This window comes from Staurois parvus, unplaced genomic scaffold, assembly GCF_062004578.1.
Source record: "Staurois parvus isolate SC_StPar_1 unplaced genomic scaffold, SC_StPar_1.0 ptg000022l, whole genome shotgun sequence".
In the NCBI taxonomy this organism is placed as follows: Eukaryota; Metazoa; Chordata; class Amphibia; order Anura; family Ranidae; genus Staurois; species Staurois parvus.
Genome location: NW_028317818.1, coordinates 6,018,363 through 6,041,241, shown reverse-complemented (window position 1 = coordinate 6,041,241; position 22,879 = coordinate 6,018,363). Strand labels below are relative to the sequence as shown.

Below are 22,879 nucleotides of genomic sequence, written 5' to 3'. Positions count from 1 at the left end.
TACAATTCTGTAAGGCCTCATTCACACAAGTGTATAAACAGGCAATTTGGCCATGTTTTAACAGTCTCTTGACCATCCAAAGAAACACTAACATGGCAGCTGGAGGGGATCATACACATACCATGGAAATTTAGCTTGTCAAATTCACGGCAAGTTTAACTATTATTGTCAAACTTGCCTACTCAAATGGGACTGTGCCACAACTGAGAACCAAACTCTTGATTCACAGTTACAGCATTGAAGTGCAATCTAGTTTGGCAAAAAAACAAGCATTTAGGAGGCTATTGCCTCCTGAACACCTAGAAGACACTACTCTACTGCCCCTGAAAAGCAATCTACCATGGATGACTTAAATCAGAGAGGCAGTAGAGACCATGTGAACCTAGCTTTAAACATTCACACATGGCACAGTAATGAAATAAAATTTTGTAGGTAAAAGACCTCTGGCATATGTGAGTAAGTTCATGTTTTAAGCCCCATCCACTGTTTGCACCATGCTGCTACACCCACAAATCGCCAGTGCGCTGTGCTTGGTGCCTCATTTTTCACCTTTGGGTGCTCCAAGTCTTTCACAGTCTTAGCAACACCCCTGCTTAGATCATCGTTTGTATGTTTTATGCACCAGAAATGTCTTACAAAATTCAGTAATAAAAATTAATTGTCTAGTGTATATGCGGACTCAACATTTTAAATCATATTCATCCTCAACCCTATCACATTAATTTTTATCAAAATTACTTTTTTTAAAACTTTGCTCAAAAGAGTCGCCAGCATAGCATTGAAAAGCCATGACTGCAGTATTACAGCTTTCCCGAGATGTAGTTTGCAACCAGTCCCTGTTGCAAGCTGAAGCATTTATAAAAATTGTACAGAATTTAACAGAAACAAACTTCATTGATCTTTGTATTTAAGACCTCATGCACATTTGAGCTCTAAACTCCCCTCCATGTTAACATGTGTCCATACACATGCTTTTAGCACTTGAGCGTTTTTTCATTTCATTGGCCAGAATAAATATTCTGGCCAATGATATGAATGAATGCCCAAGAGCTTGAGGCTCCTAAATGCTCCTAAATGCATTTGAAAAAAAAAAGTTGCTTAGGATCATTCTTGCAGCTGCTTTTCTTCTGCCCAGAGAAAAGTGTTTAGAAGAAGAGCACCAGTGTGCATAAAGCCTAAACTGTTTCCTATAACATTGAGTCAGACTATAACTACATTGTTGTAGAATAAATTGGTAAAGAAGTATCGTCTAGGTTATAAGAACACTTTCCTTTTCTTAATTTCTGAATGCATGAGACTCATATTAAAGATGATTTTGTAGACCTTATTGAAAGTGTTGGCCTTGCATAAAACTAATCAATTTTTTTTATTATTATTAATTTCCCTTTTGCCCCAGAAGAATAACAGTTTAAAAAATGCCCAGTTGCAACATACAACATTATCTCAACACATTTAGATTTTTAAAATAAACTCAATTTTCTCCTAAACACAGATACAAAAATTTTTCAAGGAAAAAAAAGACAGAAACTACTATTAAGTATCAAGTTCATATTTGAGCTGATATTGTTTTGTATAAAATATATTTTTAGTACTTTACAATTTCATAATAAATGAGTTTTTCAATATGTTCCTATACCAAGGCTATTAAATAATGGAGTGCTGTGAGTAGGGATGAGTAAACCAAGCAAAATTTAGTTCTCTGGATGTTTGCTAAACCCAGTGGGAAATCCACCACAAACATAGCATTTGAATGCTACAGAATTCTATGGGAACTAAATGTAGTTTCTAGTTTTTTTTTAAGACTAATTTTCAAGAAAAAAAGGGGCATGGGTAGGTGGGCACTGCCAATGCACTAAACCAATGCAAAAGTCCACAAAAAAAATTGTTCAACAGGGAGTGAATCTTTTAATGAAGCTTAAAGGACAATGTTAAAAATACAAAATTCCTTTACATAATATGCTCGGGGATGCCACAAATCTGCACGTAAAGTTGTGCACATGTACAATGTAATCTAACAATACTGGAATTTAGAGAAAAAAAACAACTATTGCCTTGAAAGTTTTTGGCTGGCTTTGTACTGTTTGTAAAAAAAATGGCATGGACTTCACCTCAAAATTTCAGGTCACGAAAACGTTAAACAGCTCCTATGGTGAAATATGCATAGGGGATTACCTTTAAGACTGGTGGTGGTGGGAGACAGGAATTTACTAAAACTGGAGAGTGCAAAATCTGGTGCAACTCTGCATAGAAACCAATAAGCCTCCAGGTTTTATTGTCAAAGCTTAATTGAATAAGCTGAAGTTAGAATCTGATTGGTTACAATGCACGGCTGCACCAGATTCTGAGAAGCACCAGTTTTAATAAATCTGCCTCCATGTGTCAAAGTAATCAGTAGTTTCAATGACTGATGAATTAAAGAAGAACTTCAGGAATTCGGCCACATATTACTAAATGTTATGCTCCCCGTGCTCTGACAAGAGCAGTGCTGCTTTCTCACACAGTAGCCTCTCTGCATGTTCTTCCCCTACATTGTCCATTCACAGAGTACTTTGTATTTTGTAAATGGGTTCACATGATACAAAGTGTTCTGTAATTGAGCAAAAGGAGAAGAGGGGCAGGCAGGGTAGTTACATACGATAAAACTGTGAGATGACATACACCTAATTTGCTTAACCCATTGTAAGCCAACAATTTTTAAAAAGTGGCTGAATTCCTGGAATTCTTCCTTAACTTAAATTTTTATCTTAAAAATGAACTTGACTCTGCTCCTTCTACATCTTAATTCTTCCTACTGATAATTTAGGTCACCCATGAGGTTGGAAGGAGGCGAGAGAATCTAGGGAGTAGCTTTTACAGGAAAAGTTGACATATACAGTATGAAGTAGTTCATTCATACTTGTATCGACGTTAGAAATCTGTATATAACTTCATTTGCTACTTCTGTGGATTCCCTGATTATTTTAACATGCAGTTTTCACTAAAGGTAATTTCTGCTGATGCATTTTGTTTTATCATATGTTTGTTTGACATTTTCTTTAAATCTTGGATCTCCTTGAGGAAGTCACATGACCAGTGACAAAACTATTCGGAGGCAGAGACAGGGGACAACATATTGTCTACATACAAGCCATACATCCACGTGCAAAGTTTCAAGTGCATTGTTTCATCTAAGTGCCTTTTTGGGTTTTAGTAAAATTTGAATCTGAATTTTTTAATACAGTAAAACACAGTTATGGCTTTTTTTATTCTATTTGGGCCTTGTTTTCTGGAGGATCCATCTTGCTGAAGTAGAATCAGCTGGTGAAACAGATTATATCCTATACCAGTGGTTTTGCCCCCAGGGTGGGGAAAATGTGCAGTGACCCTCTGAGGTTTAACTTGGAGATGAGTGCATAGAATCGCTGGTGGTGGATATCACATGGTGCAGTGCTATAGGTGTTATTGTATTCAAATGAGCAACACAATTTTGGATGGACTGTTTTTCATGACACAGATTTTATTTCACTATATTTTAGAGTTGTAGTATTAACTTTATATTCACACAACATAGATTGTCAGGAACATAAGGATGTCCCATCATTTGATGGAAATGAAAATTATCAACCTACAGAGGACTGAATTCAAAGACAACCTGAAAATCAAAGTGAAAAATTGAAATGATGCAGCAAGCTAATCCATTTTGCTAAAATTTTATTGCAGCAACTCAAAATGGTACTTAGTAGTTTGTATGGTCCCCACATGCTTGTATGCATGCCTGACACTGCCAGGGAATGCTCCTAATGAGATGATGGATGGTGTCCTGGGGTAATTCCTCCCAGATCTGGACCAGGGCATCACTGAGCTCCTGGACAGTCTGAGGTGCAATCTGGTTGTGTTGGATGGACTGAAACATAATATCCCAGAGGTGTTCTATTGGATTTAGGTTAGGAGAGCATGGGGCCATTTATCAATTCCTTCATCCTCCAAGAAATGCTTGCATCCTTTTGCCACATGAGGCCGGGCATTGTCGTGCACCAGGAGGAACCCAGGACCCACTGCACCAGCGTAGAGTCTGACAATAGGTCCAAGGATGTCATCCTGATACCTAATGGCAGTCAGGGTGCCATTGTCTAGCCTGTAGAAGTCTGTGTGTCCCACTATAGATATGCCTCCCCAGACCATCACTGACCCACCACCAAAACAGTCATGCTGAATGATGTTACATGCAGCATAAAGTTCTCCATGGCTTCTCCAGACCCTTTCCTGTCTGTCACATGTACTCAGGGTGAACCTGCTCTCACCTGTGAAAAGCACAGGGCACCAGTGACGGACCTGCCAATTCTTGTGTTCAATAGCAAATGCCAATCAAACTCTATGGTGCCAGGCAGTGAGCACAGGGCCCACTAGAGGACATTGGGCCCTCAGGCCACCCTCATGAAGTCTGTTTCTGATTGTTGGTCAGAGACATTCACACCAGTGGCCTGCTGGAGGTCATTTTGTAGGGCTCTGGAGGTGCTCATCCTATTCCTCCTTGCACAAAGGAGCAGATACCGATCCTGCTGATGATTTCATTAACACCAAAGCAGCTGAAACTGATTAACAACCCCCTCTGCTACTTAACTGACCAGATCAATATCCCAGGAGTTTAATTGACTTGATCAACTCTTGATTGACTCTGATTAAAAAGTGTTCCTTTAATTTTTTTGAGATGTATATATATATGAAATGGTTTTGAAATGCTGTTTGTTATCACATGTGACAAGTTTATTTCCTGTTGCACATACGGCACTTTGCAGTTTTTTGATGTTCATGTTTGTTTATGTGCTATATATCATATCATTTTACAACACACTTAGTTATTTCATTTAAGTTATATACCAATTATTAAGGTATTAACAGTATAAGCTGGATATAGTGTTCAAATAATTCACATCTGACCACTATTCACATATGTTCGTTTTCTAAGGGGTAGCGCTACACTTTTTGGTTTTTCGGTTTTATTAGCTGTGGGAACACATTTCACGACAGTAGCACATTGGTATTTGCACATTATAGTTTATGGTTGCTGCCATAGTGACAGTTTCTCATAGTGCCAGTAGTAAAAACTACCAGACTTTGGTAAGTGTCAGTAATGTGACTGAAACTGGCACAAATGCTTCCTGAATTAGGCACAGGTAATTCTTAATGGAACTACCATCAGAATTCAGGCAATGAGACTATATTAAAATATCCTGATTGCTCTTGTATTTTTTATGGTATAGTTTTTAACATTTTGAACAACTAATAACAATGAAAAAAAATGGTATGGTTTTATTGATACCTCAAAGTCTGTCTTTTCCTTTAATAATGTGGTTACTGCAAGCAGTTGTATAATGGTCATTAACTTATTTGAAGAAGTCAGAATGTAATCATATTTCTTTTCCCCCTATATGAGATCCAGTATTTACAGAACATTTGTCAATTATCCCATGTGATGTAAATGATCTATATCTCAAGCAGTTCTAATCAGATGTCTAGTGTCTAAAAGTACTTTATTTGTTGTGATGCATGTTACATAGCCACCTTTAATGTACCTCATATATACAGTTTAACAGGAAAAAGCATGTATGGATTACTTAGAATACATGTGCATGTTGCTTTTTGTGTGGTTCTGTTGTTGCTAGGTTCTGTTTACTGCAGGATGAGCAGTCCTCAACTATCATTGTTTGCAAGGTTAACTGAACATATTAATTAAAGTAGAACTAAAGCCAAAACCTTTTTTTTCAGTTAGATAGAGTAAGGGGTGGTTATCATCCCTGTCAGTTTTTTTCCCATCTCTGTCCTATTGGTGATATTTCCCTTGACTTCTTGTCCCATAGCCAAACAAGAAAGTGAGAGAAATCCCTGGTTGTCACCAGGGTCACCAAATCTAGTATCCCGATTGGAAGATTTCCCCTCTATTCTTGTTCTGGTGACAACCCAAATATGGTAAAAACTCATGGTAAACATGACAAATGAAGTGGGTGTATCTCCCTAAAGGGTACTTCAACAAAGTGTTCCTGTGCTTATGAAAATAGTAAAAAAAAACAAAAACAAAAGATTCATGGGAAAAAAAGGCAGTAAATTTAATTTGGGTGCAGCATTGCATGACTGCGCAATTGTCAGTTAAAGTAATGCAGAGCCGTAACACAAAAAATTGCTTGGTAAGGAAGGGGGGGGGTAAATCCTCTGGAGGGCAAGTGGTAATAAAAGTTTTGTGGCGCGAAATAGTCAAATATATGCTTGTTATACACTGGATAAAGCATAAAAACTTGTACACCATAGACAAGAGCATTGTTAGGATCATTTTACCCAAGTTATACAAGTATTAATAATTGAATGCAAGTCATTGCTATGCAGTAATGTAGTCTGTGCATTTTATTATACCATAACATTTATTGGCAGCTACTTTTATCCAGTATTATATAAAGACTTAAGTGTGTGTAACCTGCTCCTTTTCTCATGTTGATTATCATCCTTAGCACACATAATATTACTGAATCTAGTGCATGCCTTGGAAATTCAGGTGCAGTAGAAGTTTAACCTTTGGTTGTCATGTGCACTTATTTTGAACAGCCTTTGATCTAAAGTAAATGATTTCACACACATTCTAATCATACTGCCTAGTATCAGTTTTCAAGTCGCTATTATATTAGTGGATTATCAGTGTGAATAAGGTTAATTGAAGTCTAATGTAATAACTTAAGCTAGAGTTTTCCAAAGAATTTCTGGGATTTGTAATATTGGTGGTACATTTTTTACTGCAGGTGGAAGACACCAGCAGGTCAACAATTGGGATGACCAAAACGAGGGCGCCAGTGGCCTTTTCGGAAAGGCTCACCTATTCTCTGGGGCATTAATCCAGCAGTGGGAAATAAGATACCAATGGAAATCTTTTAGGATGGAGAAAGAAGATATGGTAAGCAGTCACATCAAAATAAACAAATCAAAACTCATAAATTTAGCAGTGTACATGGGTAGTAAAGTTAGCCTTTAGAGGCTTTCTTTTATCTAGAAAAAAACCAGGGGTGCCTACTTTAAAAAAAGATCTTGTTGGTAGTACTTGAAGTTTACAACTATCATATTTATTCATCACTAACTTACTTATGGGAAACATTGACCCAAAGGGCTTTTGGGACAGAAAGAAATGATGACCTAAGAAATTGCCCTATAGAGTATGTTATACCATAAAACCAAAGTTAGCCCCACAGGTATGGGTATCAACAACATAGCATTACAGAAATTGTAATACACATATTATTATTAGTGTACATATGTTTCTCAAACATAAAAGCAAATCTAAAATGCTGTTTTGACTTACTGTAGCTGTGCCAGAGACAGTTTGTGCATTTGTATCCGTGACGCTCTGTTCAGAGTGTGCCTGCACCGCAGGGTACATACTTAACGTGTGCTCTGGAACTGTGGACTGTCCTGTATAGTCTGGAGCCGGGTGGGGATGTGGAGTTGTATATTCTGCTGGAATACCATTTTGGGTTGGGGCAAACTGAGCAGAGGCATAAGGTTGCGCCATTGTGTCGGGAGGTGCTGTAGCTTCCTGATTACCCTGAGAAAGAGAAATTGCAAGTGATAAGCATGAGCTGTTCAAAAGCAAAAAAAAAAAATAATAGCTAAAAAATTTAGCTTTACAGACTGCAAATTCAGAAATCAAATATCAATCAAAATGATGAACATAATGTTAAAGCAGCTAGTTCTGTCTCAATGCAAGTATGTTGGATGACCTAAAATATAATCTGCCTAATACAGTCTTTCTCAAGGTAAGCAGGTACAGTATTGTTTCATTGCTATTTTTCCTCAATGGCTGCACTAAAAAATACAGGTGGGGATGTACCTTAAATAAATACTAGTACATAGGAAATATTGTTGCCAATTGTGGTTCATTGTTCACTATTTTTTATAATAAAATATACATTTCAAGGATACGTTCACCTTTTCTAAAGAAAAAAAAAAAAAGTAAATGCACATCTTTTTGCTGGTAAAAAAATGTGCATTTATTATTTTTAACACTGGAGCCTGTAAAGGATTGCATGCGCTATCAGCAGATCGCAGGTGCAATACAAGGTTCCTGCAGACTCACAATACATTGTCTGTTCATACCTCATACAGTAGGGCAGTTACTGAATTGCAGGAAGAATCAATGTACTATGACAGTGCTTACCAGCATTCTCACAGTTCACTGAGAACTACAAACCATCACCTGGGGTGGCAGATGGTAGTTGTAGTTCATTAATTCACAGAACTCTGTGAATAAATTATTTGACTGTATGGGCAAAGCCCCACACAGCAACTCTATATTTAAGTTGTGACAGAGGGTGCAGGGGAGAGATTCCCTGCCAGCTGTCATGGAGGGGAGGTCAGAGAAGGGAAGGAAGGAAATGGAACATGTTACATGTTCCACCCTAAATATGAGTGTAACATGTTCCAAAGGTAAACTTAGCCTTTAATTTTTGTGGATCATACATTAAGGTGTACATTTTGACATCCGTTCTTACTAAAAGGCAGAGTGAAGATATGTAGTCTTACTTATTTTCAGTTTTATATTAAAGAACTCACAAATGTACACACACGCACACACAGACATTAGAATAGTAACGTTTGCGATATAAACTAGATCCAATTTGTTATAGATTGATGTAAGCATTTTAACAGTTGAAAAGTTTACATTTGGATTCAAGATATTTAAAATGCATTTTAAGGCATTGACTGACAACCCCAACACACGTTCAGCTGTTAATTTCCGTTTTTAAGCTGCATTGCAAAAGGTAGCAAGCAACTGATTCATTGTTGTAAGCAACAAGGACAAAATCAACTCATAGAGTAGATATGAATGTTTCCAGTCTGGTTAAAGAAGAACATTGCACATCAAGAATTGGATAAGAATTGTTTGCTTTTTAAAGATTTCAGTCATACAAATTGTACCCCTATGGGAACAATGCTCCATACTTTGTGAACATTTATGGTACTAGCTACTATCACAAATTAATGTGTTTTTAAGATTGTCATTAGTAAATCAATATAGTTTGCAACATTTGTGCACCTTAATATTGTTACCTTTATATTGTTATTCAGGTATGTACCTTTATATTGTTGTTTGGGTATGGCTTGCACCCAATTCAGCACCACCAACTTAGATACAGATGCAGTGGAAATTCCCAGTAACATTCACTAGACACTAGAAATGTTTCAAATTTTTCAAAATACAAATTCCATTTGCAGCATAGGGCTTAAAGTATAGGGTTTAGCATAGGGTTTAACTCATTTGAATGTGTTCATTTGACTTTAGGTGAAGGGCAGTCTCCTTCTACTGTACATTTTAAATTCCTGACTACAGTAAATACTGTAGGTGGTTTGTGTGCCAGGTGGCAGCCCTAAAGTCACATCAGTACATTAAAGTCTATTGCTGCAATAGCATGTGGCCTTTATGACTGTAAAAGAGAATTATGCTTTAAACTCATAGATTATTTCTTTGGTAAACAAGTTGTTTTGTCTGTGAGTGAATAACCTGAAGCATGACATTTAAATGATTCTAAAGATATTTCAAAGACAACAGGATTGTATCTCACTGACGCACTGACATGCACTCTGCCAGTATTTAATATTTTACTGCCTATAATTTTATGCATTCAAATACTAATTAGTAATTCAGAAACAACTGGTGAGGTTGGGTGCCCAGTATGTACATACTATATATATATATATATATACATTATATTTTATTTTTTTAATTTATTGGTTGCACATGACATTCTATATCTATTTGTTCAGCATTAAAGGATAAGTGGAGTTTTAAAGCATACACTTTCATCTGCCCCTTCTGTTCATCTCTACCATCAAGTATCTTAAATGTCAGACCTTATGTCAGATTTACACCCTTCATGAATGCTGCAGCCTGTACAGTACAATACTGTGTATGTATTGCCTCCTGGCCATAGAGTAAATTGGACTCCCCATAATTCACTTTAGTCCTGGATACTCTCATCCGTTTGGAGAAGCTGAAGGATAGTTCAGATGTTTTAATGTATTTCTAAGAAGTCATTCATCATAGGTCTAGCATGAGCAGGGACGGACTGACCATTTGGAAACTCGGGCACTGCCCGAGGGCCTGGGGTCAGTAGGGGGCCCCATGAGATGCCCCTGGTTCCTTTTTCATAGGCTTTTTTGAGTTTGGGCAAGGACACAGGGGCCCCATGATCCCCTATTGCCCGGGGGCCCCAGGAGTTGTCAGTCCACCCCTGAGCATGAGTTTACTTCACCATATGTGTATTAATGCAGCACTGCTTGTCTGTGGGCTAGGCAGTGTTTTCATGGAAGGGATGAAGGATGGGGGCAGAGGAGGACTAGGAAGGCATATGGAGTTGTATTCCCAAAAATTGCACTTATGCTGTAAAGTTGACACTGCATAAGTGCTTATTATGATGCCAGACTCTAACTTATCTAGCTTGAAATGGTACAGATGATACCCTTAATTTTATGGAGCCATGTCTTTAAAGGGGAAAGGGTGTTTTGCAGGGGATTTTTGGACTTAGTCATGGCAGGGAGTGTACATTCACCAGGAATGCAACCAGTGTATGAACAGTGAATGTTCAGACATTTGTCTGAATGCTGAACATTTAGGCTGTTTGGTTTGAATGAATATGATGGCTTCCAGCTGTCAAGCCATGTCTGCTTGTATTAGGTGTATCCTTACCACCCACTGATATCACCAGACCCATTAACATACATGGCTGGCAGTCCCTGGTCATATATGAAAATGGGCAAGAAATGAAGCAGGTTACATCAGTGTGTAAATATGGCCACAAGGCTTGCATTCTCTGTGTCTTTACCAACCACTGACATTGCCCGGCCCATTAATTTACATGGCCAGGAATCCTCAGCGAACGGGCAACAGTGGGCATTAGGACTGACAATGAATTTACATTGGGGGATTTTTATTCTTTTTAATAAATTACTTCTCAAATGTTTGGATGTTTTTATTTCCACATCACATACTTTTTTTTGTAAATTACAGGGGAACTATGTATTTTTGCATTTTTAAGTGGAGGGGGAAATAACAGTTTAAATTGCTGGCAAAGAACACTGCATTGCTGACTTCTTAAAAAAAAAACCAGCAGTTAGACCCCTCCGTAGCTCTCCCACAATACATAACAGACCCTTAGGTGTGTGCTATGTATTTTTTGGGAACTTTGGCATTTGTATGCTTTTTTCTTTTAACCGCTTCCCTACCGGCAATATTATATATATGTCCTGGTAGGGAAGCGGTGATACCAGGATCATGGTTGAAGCTACAACCATGATCCTGGTATAATTTTTTTTAGCCAGCGACTCTCTTTGAAGTAAAAGTAATCTGAATGGCTAAACAGCTGCTGGATTACTTTTATAGGTGGCCCTCTTGCTGGGCTTTCCAGTGCAATTGAGAAGCTCGGGATGCAATCTGCTGCTGCCACCTGTTGATCACAAAGATGACTGAGGACCAGATCATCCCTGGACATCTCTATGATCCTGGGAGGCTGGAAGCAATTTCAAAACGTCACTTCCAGTTTTGACAGATTGAAACACTGCTATTTTTTTGCTGTAAAGTCTGAGATCATTTTTTTTTGTGTTTCATCTTTCCAGCATAGGGAAGAGATGTGGGGTCTTATAGACCCCAGATATCTCCATAAAGAAATAAATAAGAAATAAAAAAAGGAAAAAAATTTTAAGGGGCTCCCATTTCCCCATGTTCGCGCGCAGTTGCAAAATGCATACATAGGTCGCGCCCGCATATGTAAGAGGTGCTTGCACCACACATGTGAGATATCGCTGCAAACCTTACAACAAGAGCAATATTTCTAGTACTATACCTCCTCTGTATATATTTTATTTAAAACATTTTATTTGTGTTTTTGTTCATTAATATTCATGAAAGTGTATTTTTTCCCAAAAAATTGTGTTTGAAAAATCGATGCACAAATACTGTGTGACAAAAAATTGCAACACCCACCATTTTATTCTCTAGGGCCTCAGCTTAGAAAATATATATATATAATGTTTGTGGGTTCCGAGTAATTTTTTTGCGCTAAAAAAATTATTATTTTTACAGAGAGAAATGTCAGAATAGGCTTGGGAAGCAAATGGTAAAAAGAAGCAGCAGATGTTATGTGCTGGAAATTCACAACTCTTTTTTTTCCTTTTTATCCACTTCCATGCCAGGCACTTTTACCCCCTTCCTGCCCTGGACAACTTTCAGGTTTCAGCGCTGTTGCAGTTTGAATGACAATTGCGCTGTCATGCAACATTGTACCCATATGAAATTTTTATCATTCATCAAGTTTTGAAAAAAAACAAAACGTGTTTTTCTTGTTTCTGTTATAAAATTTTAGTAGGTAAATAACTTGAAATGGTACTTCATAAATTTAGGACAAAATGTATTCTGCAACATTTCTTTGGTGAAAATAACCCAAATCAGTGTAGTATTTAGTCCGTAGGAAAGTTATAGAGTTCACAAACTATGGTATATATAAATTGATCAGTCTTGCCATACTGACAGCTGATCTCATTTCTTGAGGCCCGAAAATGCCAGGACAGTACAAATATGCCCCAATGACCCCTCTCTGGAAAGTAGACAGTCCAAGGTATTTAGTAAGAGGCATGGAGAGTTTTTTGAAGAGGTATTTTTTTTGTCAAATGTTTTTGGAAAATGAAGAGATTCAAAAAATTTTACTTTTTTTCACCACTGCAGTACAGCGTTATCATATACTGTAATTGGTGTGGCAGGGACACTAACTGGTGACAGTATGTAAAAAAAATATTATATTATATTCAATTTTAAATTTTTTTCTTTTTGTTACATTGTTTCTTCTTTTTTTTACATTTTCTTAAACATACTGTGAGCAGAATAATACAGGGTTACCATAGTAACACTGTACTACTCTGAGGAAGTGATCAGGACCATTTTTACTAAATTAAACTGATTAAATCAGTGTATTTTGCTGTGGTGATCTGCAACGGTCCAAAGCTAATCACATGGTACAGATGGGCTGTGATTGGCCCTGTCTGTACCATGTGAACCTCTGTGACCAATCACAGCTAGCATCACAATTGTATACAATGGATGGCATGAAAGGAAGTCATCCATTGTTTACAACTGTCACATGATCTGCTGTGATGGTCACAGCGACCACATGAAACTGGCAGTGGGCATGCGACAGATCGTGCTGCTGCACAGCCCCACAGCTGCATGAGCAGCACCTTCTGAGAGGATGTCATATGATGTCCACTCAGAAGGAGGAGAGTCCTACCCAGCCATCAATCTGCTATAGGCTGGACAGGAAGGTGTTGTCAATGCTAAAACAAAATCTCTGCCCCTGGCCACATGGGATTTTACAATATGTTTTTTGCATTTCTACATGTTTCCATGTGCCCATCCCCCCCCCCATGCTATCTTTAACACCCCTTGCCTATTAACCCAGAAAACAGGCATTTTTCATTTGACAGATTCTGCTCCCATTGATTCATTAATTTCAGTGTAGTTCAGGTTTGGCGTCTGAACTTCTTGAAAGTTCAGCAAGCCTGCTGCTGAACTGAACCCAGGGAAGTCCAGCTCATTACTACTCCTTACTAACTCCTCCTGATATTAGGATAAGGCAAGTGTATAGGCGATAAACAATATGATTGCTCTCAGTCTAACTTTAGATATCATTCCCTCACTGTCTGAAGGAAGTAGATTTCATCTGTAAAACCTGATTTATGCCACCATTCTACCATTGAACTACTTATGTATTTGTGGGGACAGACATAGCCAGGCTTGCTATATAGGCAGTTGACAAAAATATTGAGTAGATGGTAATAGGCACTATGAAGGGAATGTTAGGCACATTTCTATGTGACACATGAAATGTTATAATATTTAAATAACAAAACGTTTTACATGATTTGCAAATAGTGAAGTTTTGTGAGAATATATCACTGTTGTATAGTTTAGGACATATTTATTCCTCAAAAGCTCCCCACAGTTGCTTGTCATAATGATATAATGTATATAATTGGGATGTGGTGTCTTAGTACTGTAAACAGTATGAGGACCATACACGGACTTAATATGTGGCAAAGTATAGGCAGAAACAGAGGATCCACCAAAGCTTTACAAATAAGTGATAAAAGACAATATTTAACTTTAAGTTAAACAGAAATTTCCATTATATTTACCAACAATGATGCAATGACAGAGAATATCTGAATGGATGTAAACCAAATCAATTGATGAGATAGTTGCTTAATCCCAAATGCTTGTATCATCAATATACGTATATATTTGCTAAATACTTCTCAACTTTAATTATTCTGAATTCAATAAATATCTACTATACAGCTTTAGGATACTATATATATATATATCTATCTATAGATATATATATATCGTATGTAAAACAATTGAACATAAAAATGTTAAAATGGGATTCACCCAACTATTATAGGTATATGAACAACTGCCAAGTTAAGTTATAAAAGACACTTTCAAAATAGCTTAGCCAGCAATTCAAGTGAATTGGCATGCAGAGGTGCAATATTTGACTTAATAAACTGTATGTGTCTCAACTATGAGTGTTCTAATTTGGTCTTATCAAGAAAATATCCATTATCCTACTTTCCTTAACCGAATAAATGTTTCAGTTTGTGACATTCTGACAGGCAATCATTGCACTGCCTGTAATGAATTAATGGCACATCTACCATGAGAGGAGTTAATGCTATCTAAAAGTGTAGTATTATCACATGTTCTTTCACTACATATTTTCTAGCTATTTTCAAAACCAAGTTTCAGCACCCTGGTTGGACTGCCCATAAGTATAAGACCACATGCATTGGTATTGTAGGGGCAAGTGCCCATTGGCAATGCTATAAAACAAGAGAGGTTTCACTAATCAGTTGTGCAATGCACCTGTATTCATAGAACCCCCTTGAGTTTTCATATCTTGAAATACTTGTGAATTTTCATTTTTGAAGCCCTAATGTTGTATAAAGTCACAGTTTTATGGGATTGAATTGCTAATTGTCTAGACACTTTCACATTGAAAAAATAATATTAGTAAATAAGGTTATCCTTGTGTGTAACATACCTACTCATGTGCAAGGTAGGTCATAAATTAAAGAGCCACATTTTTTGTGTAAAAAAATACAACTGGTTAAATAAAGTAGACAGCTTCACCTTATTTACAAAGCTCACTGACTAATTATTTCCAAAGTCATCCATTTTTATTCCTTTAGTACAGTATATAAACCCCCTTTGTGTTAATGAAGTTGGTGTTGTCTTGTTTGATTTAATGATCCTGTTACATTTCACACTATTACATAATCTTTGCTGCTGCAATCACAATGCAGTGTCATTCCAAGTTCAGCAATATCCAAGTTAGTAATTAAAAGAGTAATTAGGAGCCAAATAAGGATGTTCCTACCATGTGATTAGATAAGAATTTTGCCTCGGGCTGCCACTTCTCAGAGAAGGGCAACATTATTTTTACCTAGCCCCCTGGGCCTGCCATTCATTGCTAGATTCATAAAATTCTGCACTGTTGATGAACAAATAGTGAATATGCTTGTACAGTTATATATTACCTTAGCCTCTACTATAGATAGAAGTCTTGAGAATAGCTGAGGCAATGGAGACACTGGTGGTATACTACATAATGTTCTGCTCTAAGTGGCAGTAGTGTTGAAATCACACCACATTTGTTCAAACCTTGTTTGGACTACAGTGAGGTATGAATTTTTGAAATGGCCATTTTGTTAGAAGATATGCTAACAATAAACCAACATAAAAAGAAAGATATGTTAACAATCAAGTCTAAACTGTGCTTTTGCAATGTTGTTACAGTCCACATTTTTTCTTGGGTTTCTGAAGTCAAGCTGATAATCGTATTAAACAAACTTATATGGTTGTCAGATTGTATTAACTTACATTTTACATGAAGAAACCTCTTCTTTTATTGGATTAAATTGACTATTTTAAGATATAAAAAAACTCTAATTTTGTAGAGTACAAATGTATACTGTAGATGTTGGAATGAATTCAAAGATACAGCCAGTTGCTGTACAGTATCTGCAGTGATAACTTCTTTAATAAAGTAATGAAATTTGCCTTAGTATCTGTATTAATAACATTTCCAGGTGCACAGGTTTGCTGACATTTTCAGTGCTCATTAAAGTAGAGGATATTCACTGCTGTTCGAGTTGCAGGAGAAAAAAAATGAAATTCTGCTATCCTGTAGTGTTAGGAAAATGGCAATCAAACATATGTCCTTTATGTTTTCCAAATTAAAAATTTGCATAAACATTAACGTTGACCTTATTCAGCTTCTAGAATTTTGCTAAACTCGATGTAGTAGCTGTACAAAGATTTGGATGCTTTGTGCCAAAAATACATAGCATATAAAATTACCATGTGAACTAGACATTAAGTATAGGAAATACATTTTCTGAGTAGATATTCTTGTAAATGTGACTTTACATGGAAACCACATTTGCACCTGTGTGCATAGAATAATGAAAGGGCAGATGTTGTAATACAGAGCTACAAAGGCAGCTATATGTGTGTATATACAAGAAGGAAAAACTGGCACTTACATAAGAAATAAATTCAACTACTATACTAAACCAATCCTAACCTAAATCATTTTGTTATCTTTTTATTTTCCATTTGAATATATTTACAGTATATGTTCTCTATGCTTTAATAGTAAAAAAAATTGCAGTAAAAATATTGTATAAAGTGGGATTAAAATTATTACATTTATGGGGGTGCTTGCGCATAGCCTGCCTGGTTGGACATGCCAGTCCAGTGCTCCGCACCTTGGAAACCAACACTGCCACTAAAACAAGGGACCTGCCTGCCACCCACTCTCATACAAATTTGCACCAGAACCTGAGAGACCTGAACATGGTTTATGGAGGTGCCCGCCAGAAGACTAAACCCAAATCCATCCTTGAAGTGCTAGCTAACCATACTGATTAATCGGAAACCCTCCATGAAGAAAACCTGACCATTCAAACACTCCTGGAAGACTATGAAAATAGGTCAGTCAGTCATAGACCTTCAATCTACAGGTGACATTCCTTTTCCAGGAACTGGTTCCATCAATCCCCATAGAATGCCTTGTGATGGACCATGTCCACAGAGCCCTGACTCCATGCAAACCTGAAGGCCCCCCCATGTGACATAATCATGAAATTGCACTTTTACCATACCAAAGAGCAGCTATTAAACACTGCATGACAGAAGAAACTTTGGTCTTCCAAGGGCATACATAGCAGCTGTTTGTTAACCTCTGCCAACTGACAATCTCTAAGGCTACTTTCAAACTGGGGAGTTTTTGAGCACCTTTGCATTAAAAAAGTGCCTGAAAAGCTCAAGAAAAATGCTTCCCTATGTATGTGAATGTATATCTAAGTATGTTTTCACACTCAGGCTTTGTGCTTGCAGTGCGGTGTAAAAACTAGTGCTTGCAGTATCAATACCCCAGAAACGCCTCTTCCCATTGAAATCAATGGAAAACTCCTGAAAAACACCTGAAAAGCGCCACAAAAACACCTCTGGGAAGCATTTTTGGAGCAGTTTTTAAGTCACATGTCCTTTAAAAATGCTCAGAAAGCACAGCAAAACCACGGTAAAAACGCCTATGCAATTTTGCTGTTTTTGCAGCAGCTCAATGTGAAAGGAGCCTAAATGTCAAGCTCTGAAATCTCATCTCCAGATCTTGCAAGGCCACCATATCTTATGGGGGTTTCAATTCTTATTTCCGCTTCACATACCAGGGCTCTAAACATACATGCACAACCTCTGGCAACCTGCAAGCAGTCCTACAAGAGCTGCACCTGACCTCCCCTTCACCAGACTCTCAACGACAACGATGTCACTCAGACTCTTGTTACCCCAAGAAGACGGTCAACCCCAGTTCTGATCGCAACCACAAGGGAACCCACAAGAGAGGTGGCTTCATATCCCCAACCATGGAACCTGTAGACTCGGTGGATTAACAGTCCTCCAACAGCCCATATTATCTACTCCACCTTTTTCTCGAAGTCTGCCAAAACCTTGTTCTACCCTGATTCTTGACCTATCAACTATTGGGACACGGTCACTTATCCAGTGACCCCACTCCATCTATGCTGTGAGATCTGTAGCTTCTCCCACAGACCCCTATCTCCCTTACTCCCAGCATTTCCCATCCTCCCTACATCCACTCCTAATCCCCTACCTTTGATGATCCTCCCCCTTCCCTACCATATACTCCATCTCCCCTCTTACCATCCCCTGTCCTCCAACCTCTTCCCATTCCCCCTCCCCGAAAAATATCTACTGTATATTGTTGTATAAAGCTCCTTTCAACCTTTATGGAAACATCTTGTATCATGGTTATTCGGAGAGTCTCACTAAACCTCCATATTTAAACTACCCAGCCCTCCCATCATATGTTTGCTGGCGGCTATTCCCACTCTATGTAATATTCCCTACATATCTCTGAAAAGCCGTGAATGCTATAGACACATTATGTTATAGTATTGTATTGCAGTTTATCATATATACTTCTGGTTATTTACGTTTAGTCCTCCCGTTCACCTTAATTTGAGAACCATGTTAAAATACATTTAGTAATGCCATACAATTATAGCGAATGACAGTACGTTGCTGTTAGCCTAACCTCCCACCTATGGTCGAAAATTAAATAACTGATTGATAACCTTCTCAACCACCCATGGTCTAGCACTATTCAATGCCTACAATACCCTGCCAAGCATAGTCTCTTGGAACAACACACACTCTTATCACCCTCCTATATATGCAGGCTAACACTTTAGTTCCAATAGCCTATCCTTGGCCTTGCTTCCCTATGCTACTGAAGAGTATTGTCTTGTTTTTTGGGCTCTGTGGCTTCAGAAGCTGTCCACTGATCCCCTCCCCCCCCCCCCATTTTCCTAGGTAGCCTTGAGTTGGGCCTACTCAGGACTGTTCTTTTACCTACTGCCTACGTCCAAGTTATACAGGCAGATGGGAAACTTATGTGGTCTCACATTATGGCCTCATGACCCTTTTAGTCTGGCACTGTTCTCTCTCAACTAATCTTACTACCCTCACTTTTTTCCTTTCTCTTTACCTCTTTTCTCTCCATGGGAGGACAATGCCACCCAGTAATGATTATAACCAGCATCACATCCACCCTTTACCATGGCTTCATTAAATGTAATTACTCTGAATGTTCAGGGAGTAAATTTCCCACACAAAAGAGTTAAGACCTTCAAATTCTTTGCCTCCACCAAAGCGCATGTGATGTGCCTACAGGAGGCTAATTTTGCTGCTAGTCATACATTGAAATATTTCAGCTCCTCCTACCATTAGGTTTTTATAGCTTCTGCCACAACTAAACACAGGGGTGTACTCATAACTTTCCACCACTTGTCCCCCCTTTACACCCTGAGCAGAGATCAGAGACCCAGAAGGCCATTATATTATCTTAACTGGTCACCTGCTTGACTCAGAGGTCATCCGCTTCATACTACGCTCCCAATCATAATCCTAATTCCTTCCTTTCCCATTTGCTATAAATTATAGATTCCCATAAACTAGGTACACTTTTATTGTGTAGCAACTCTAACCAGGTAATTTACCCCTTTCTAGACAAGTGTCCTATTCCCATTTCTATCCTGTTCAAATCATCCTTTCAACAATTACGTCAACAACATTCTCTTATAGACACATGGCTACTACTCATGTCCATATAAAACCTTCTCCCACATAGACCACATATTTTGTGACTGTAGGTACATCTTCAGCCCTTTTATCATCAACTGTCATACCTTACCCCCTGGACTGATCATAAAGCTGTCCTCTCAACTCTCTCCTCCTTGGTACCCCAACAAAATAGCACTACATGGAGTCTAAGTGACTCACTCTTGGCCCACCAATCCCACAGACTAGATATTGAACCAGCAATCAAAGAATACATGGCACATAACACAACTGATGACATCTCCCCCTTGACCTTATGGAAAGCTCATAAGCCTGTAATCAGAGGAGCTTGTATCAGCCAAGCCTCACACCTCAAAAAAGAATGTAATCCATCACTTCTTAGAAACCACATTCCATCACCTTCTCGCAGATTGAACCTAGACAAGGCCAGACTAGGTCTTCCACAACCATCTAGAGGAGTTATACTCTGAGTAAGTTTTATTTGATGAGACACAAGACACTGAACTTTTCACAGACCTCTCTCTTCCAACACTTTCAGCCTCCCAATGTTTTTCCCTGGAAAAACCTATTACAGAATTTGAGGTCATGAACTCCATCATATTTCTAAAATCTAACAAACGACCTGGCCTAGACAGCTTTACAGCCTTATATTACAAAAAATTAATTAACCTTCTTTCACTCTTATTGGTTAATGCATTTAACGCCTTACTCAAAGGGCATTCTTTCCGTACAGACTCTCTAACAGCTGTAATCTCAATGTTGCCTAAGCCCCAATAAGATCATACCTCATGGCTCAATTACAGACCCATCTCCATTCTTAATTTAGATATTAAAATCTTGGCCAAAATCCTGTCTGCATGGCTGAACTCTATTAGGCACCTTAATACACAAAGATCAGGTGGGATTTATCCCCCTTCGCCAAGCCAGAGACAATGTACGCAGAGCAGTTCTGCTAGCACATGCAGCTCGCACACACAGCATACCCTCCTGTTTCCTCTCCCTAGACATTAAAAAAGCCTTTGAAACAGTCTCATGTCAATATTTACAGTTCGTCCTATGCAGATGGGGTTTTGGCACTCACCTTCTCCAATGAATATCCTCCCTATACACCTGCCCGAGGGCATATTTGAGATATGCAGAATACAAATTAGATCTTGCTCCCATTCAAATTGGGACAAGGCAAGGCTTCCCCTTGTCCCCTCTCCTCTTTGCCCTAGCTATTGAACCTTTAGCACAACTGATTAAAACTAACCCAAACAGGAAAGGACTAGAGCTTGGTGGACATCACCATAACTTATGCTTATTAGCTGATGACATTCTCCTCTTCATGTCCTCTCCTTTGATCTCGGCACCTAACCTTGTTCACTGCCTAGATCGGTTTGCAGCGGTCTCAGGCCTGGTTGTAAATCCCAAAACGTCTACAGCTCATAATGCCTCTTTATCCACCTTAACTATATCTCAACTGCACCATTCTTTACCATTCTCTTGGTCAAGCAAGTATATCCCCTATTTGGGAATCAAATTGACAACTGAGCTCAATACTCTATATTCTGCTAACTATCCATCTATATTCTGGAAGCGCTTGACTGGGTTGACATATGATCCACCACAAAATCCTCCTCCCAAAATATAGTAGACATGGAGACTAATTATAATACTGTCAGAGACAGTTGCCTTTTCTAACACTAAAGTTGGTCATACATGTTCATTTTTTTTTGTTTATCCAGCAGGATATTCTATATATTGATTAAGAACTGTAGAAAATTGGCTGCTGCTGCTGATCAAAGGAAAAATTTCCATTACACCCATTCATCAAAAGTTGATTACAAAATCAACTTCTGTGGAGCCGGGGAGCCCACACACTGATCAAAAGTTGATCAGTACATGGCCATCTTTACTGTCATTGTGACAGCCAGCAGACCAATAACAATCTTACAGTTCTTTCCTGAGCTTGCTTGACAAATACAAGGCAGCAAAATAAACTATGGGCTGCCCATCAATAAGTCCATAAGCTAATGTACAGGCCCATAGAAACTCATGTGACTGCCTTGCACTTGTGCAGTTCTGAACCTAGTCTGTTCAGGTAAAATATATGCATATACAGTATGTAGAGTAGTATCTTCTTAAAAACCTATATAAAAGTGCAACAACCTAATAATACCCAAAGAGAACTGAAATGCAGAGGGATTGGTAAAAAACTGGTGACAGCAGGAAAAGGGCCAAAATCAACCTGATAATTCATTATGGTGTAAAACAAAGACTAATTAACAATAATGACGCTTTAATACCTGTTGCATATCTTCATTAATGTCCTTAGTATATCAATCTTATCTACAAGGATTTATTTGCTTTCACATCTGACCAGAATGATTTTCAGTAGGTTTTTTGGAGCATTTCAAACATTTTAAATGTGTAGTCAAGCTCCAGACATTTTTGTTTTAGCTATTGGAAGGTACTAGGAGGAGACCAAATCAGTTCTCACAGTCTGGAAAATGCTTAAAAAATGTCCAAAAAATGTTGGAAAAATTCTCTATTTGAACGTTTTCAGCATTCTGTTTCATGTCTGTGAGACCAAAAATGCTCAATTCTACCTCAAAAATAGCTAATGTAGCTTCTGGAGCTTCAAACATAGAGTTACAGGTGCCTAAGTGCTCATATGTGGATGGCCACCGAAAGACAAAGATTTTGTATGTTGAGAATTTTGTAGCTCAGGCTTGGATCTACAAATCAGGTGTGAATGGAACCCAAGGGAGTAGCTTGTCAGACAAAGTGAGGCTGTTTTAATTTCAATCATCCAATAAAGTGCAAGAAAGAAAATTATTTTTTTTATTTTGCATATCACTGGATATTCAAAAGTACCTGTATCAAAATGGTGCCTTATTTATTAAGCTAAATAGACCTTCACTTTGAAAAGTCAACATTCTCTAGTCTTTTTATAAATCAGCCCAGTAGTGTTAAGACTAGATTATGACTTGATACAGTATTTACACCATATAACCAACATTTTATTACAGTTAGGCAGTTCATACATATATTGCTGAAATTGAATGTGGTTATAGATTCTATCTATCTATCTATCTATCTATCTATCTATCTATCTATCTATCTATCACATGAAAGTCTGAAAGGACAGTCCTGAGCTCA

The 22,879-nt window shown here is 38.0% G+C and overlaps 1 protein-coding gene across 4 annotated transcripts in view; it reads right to left on the bottom strand.

Moving 5' to 3' along the window:
• The window catches only part of RBFOX1 (RNA binding fox-1 homolog 1), a 1,043,447-nt gene that overhangs the window by 501,647 nt on the left and 518,921 nt on the right, over positions 1 to 22,879 (bottom strand). For all 4 annotated transcript variants that reach the window (XM_089692050.1, XM_089692041.1, XM_089692066.1 and 1 more), the window contains exon 2: positions 7,319 to 7,561. In XM_089692050.1, coding sequence (XP_089548176.1) covers positions 7,319 to 7,561 — 243 coding nt within the window. The remainder of the gene's footprint in view (positions 1 to 7,318; positions 7,562 to 22,879) is intronic.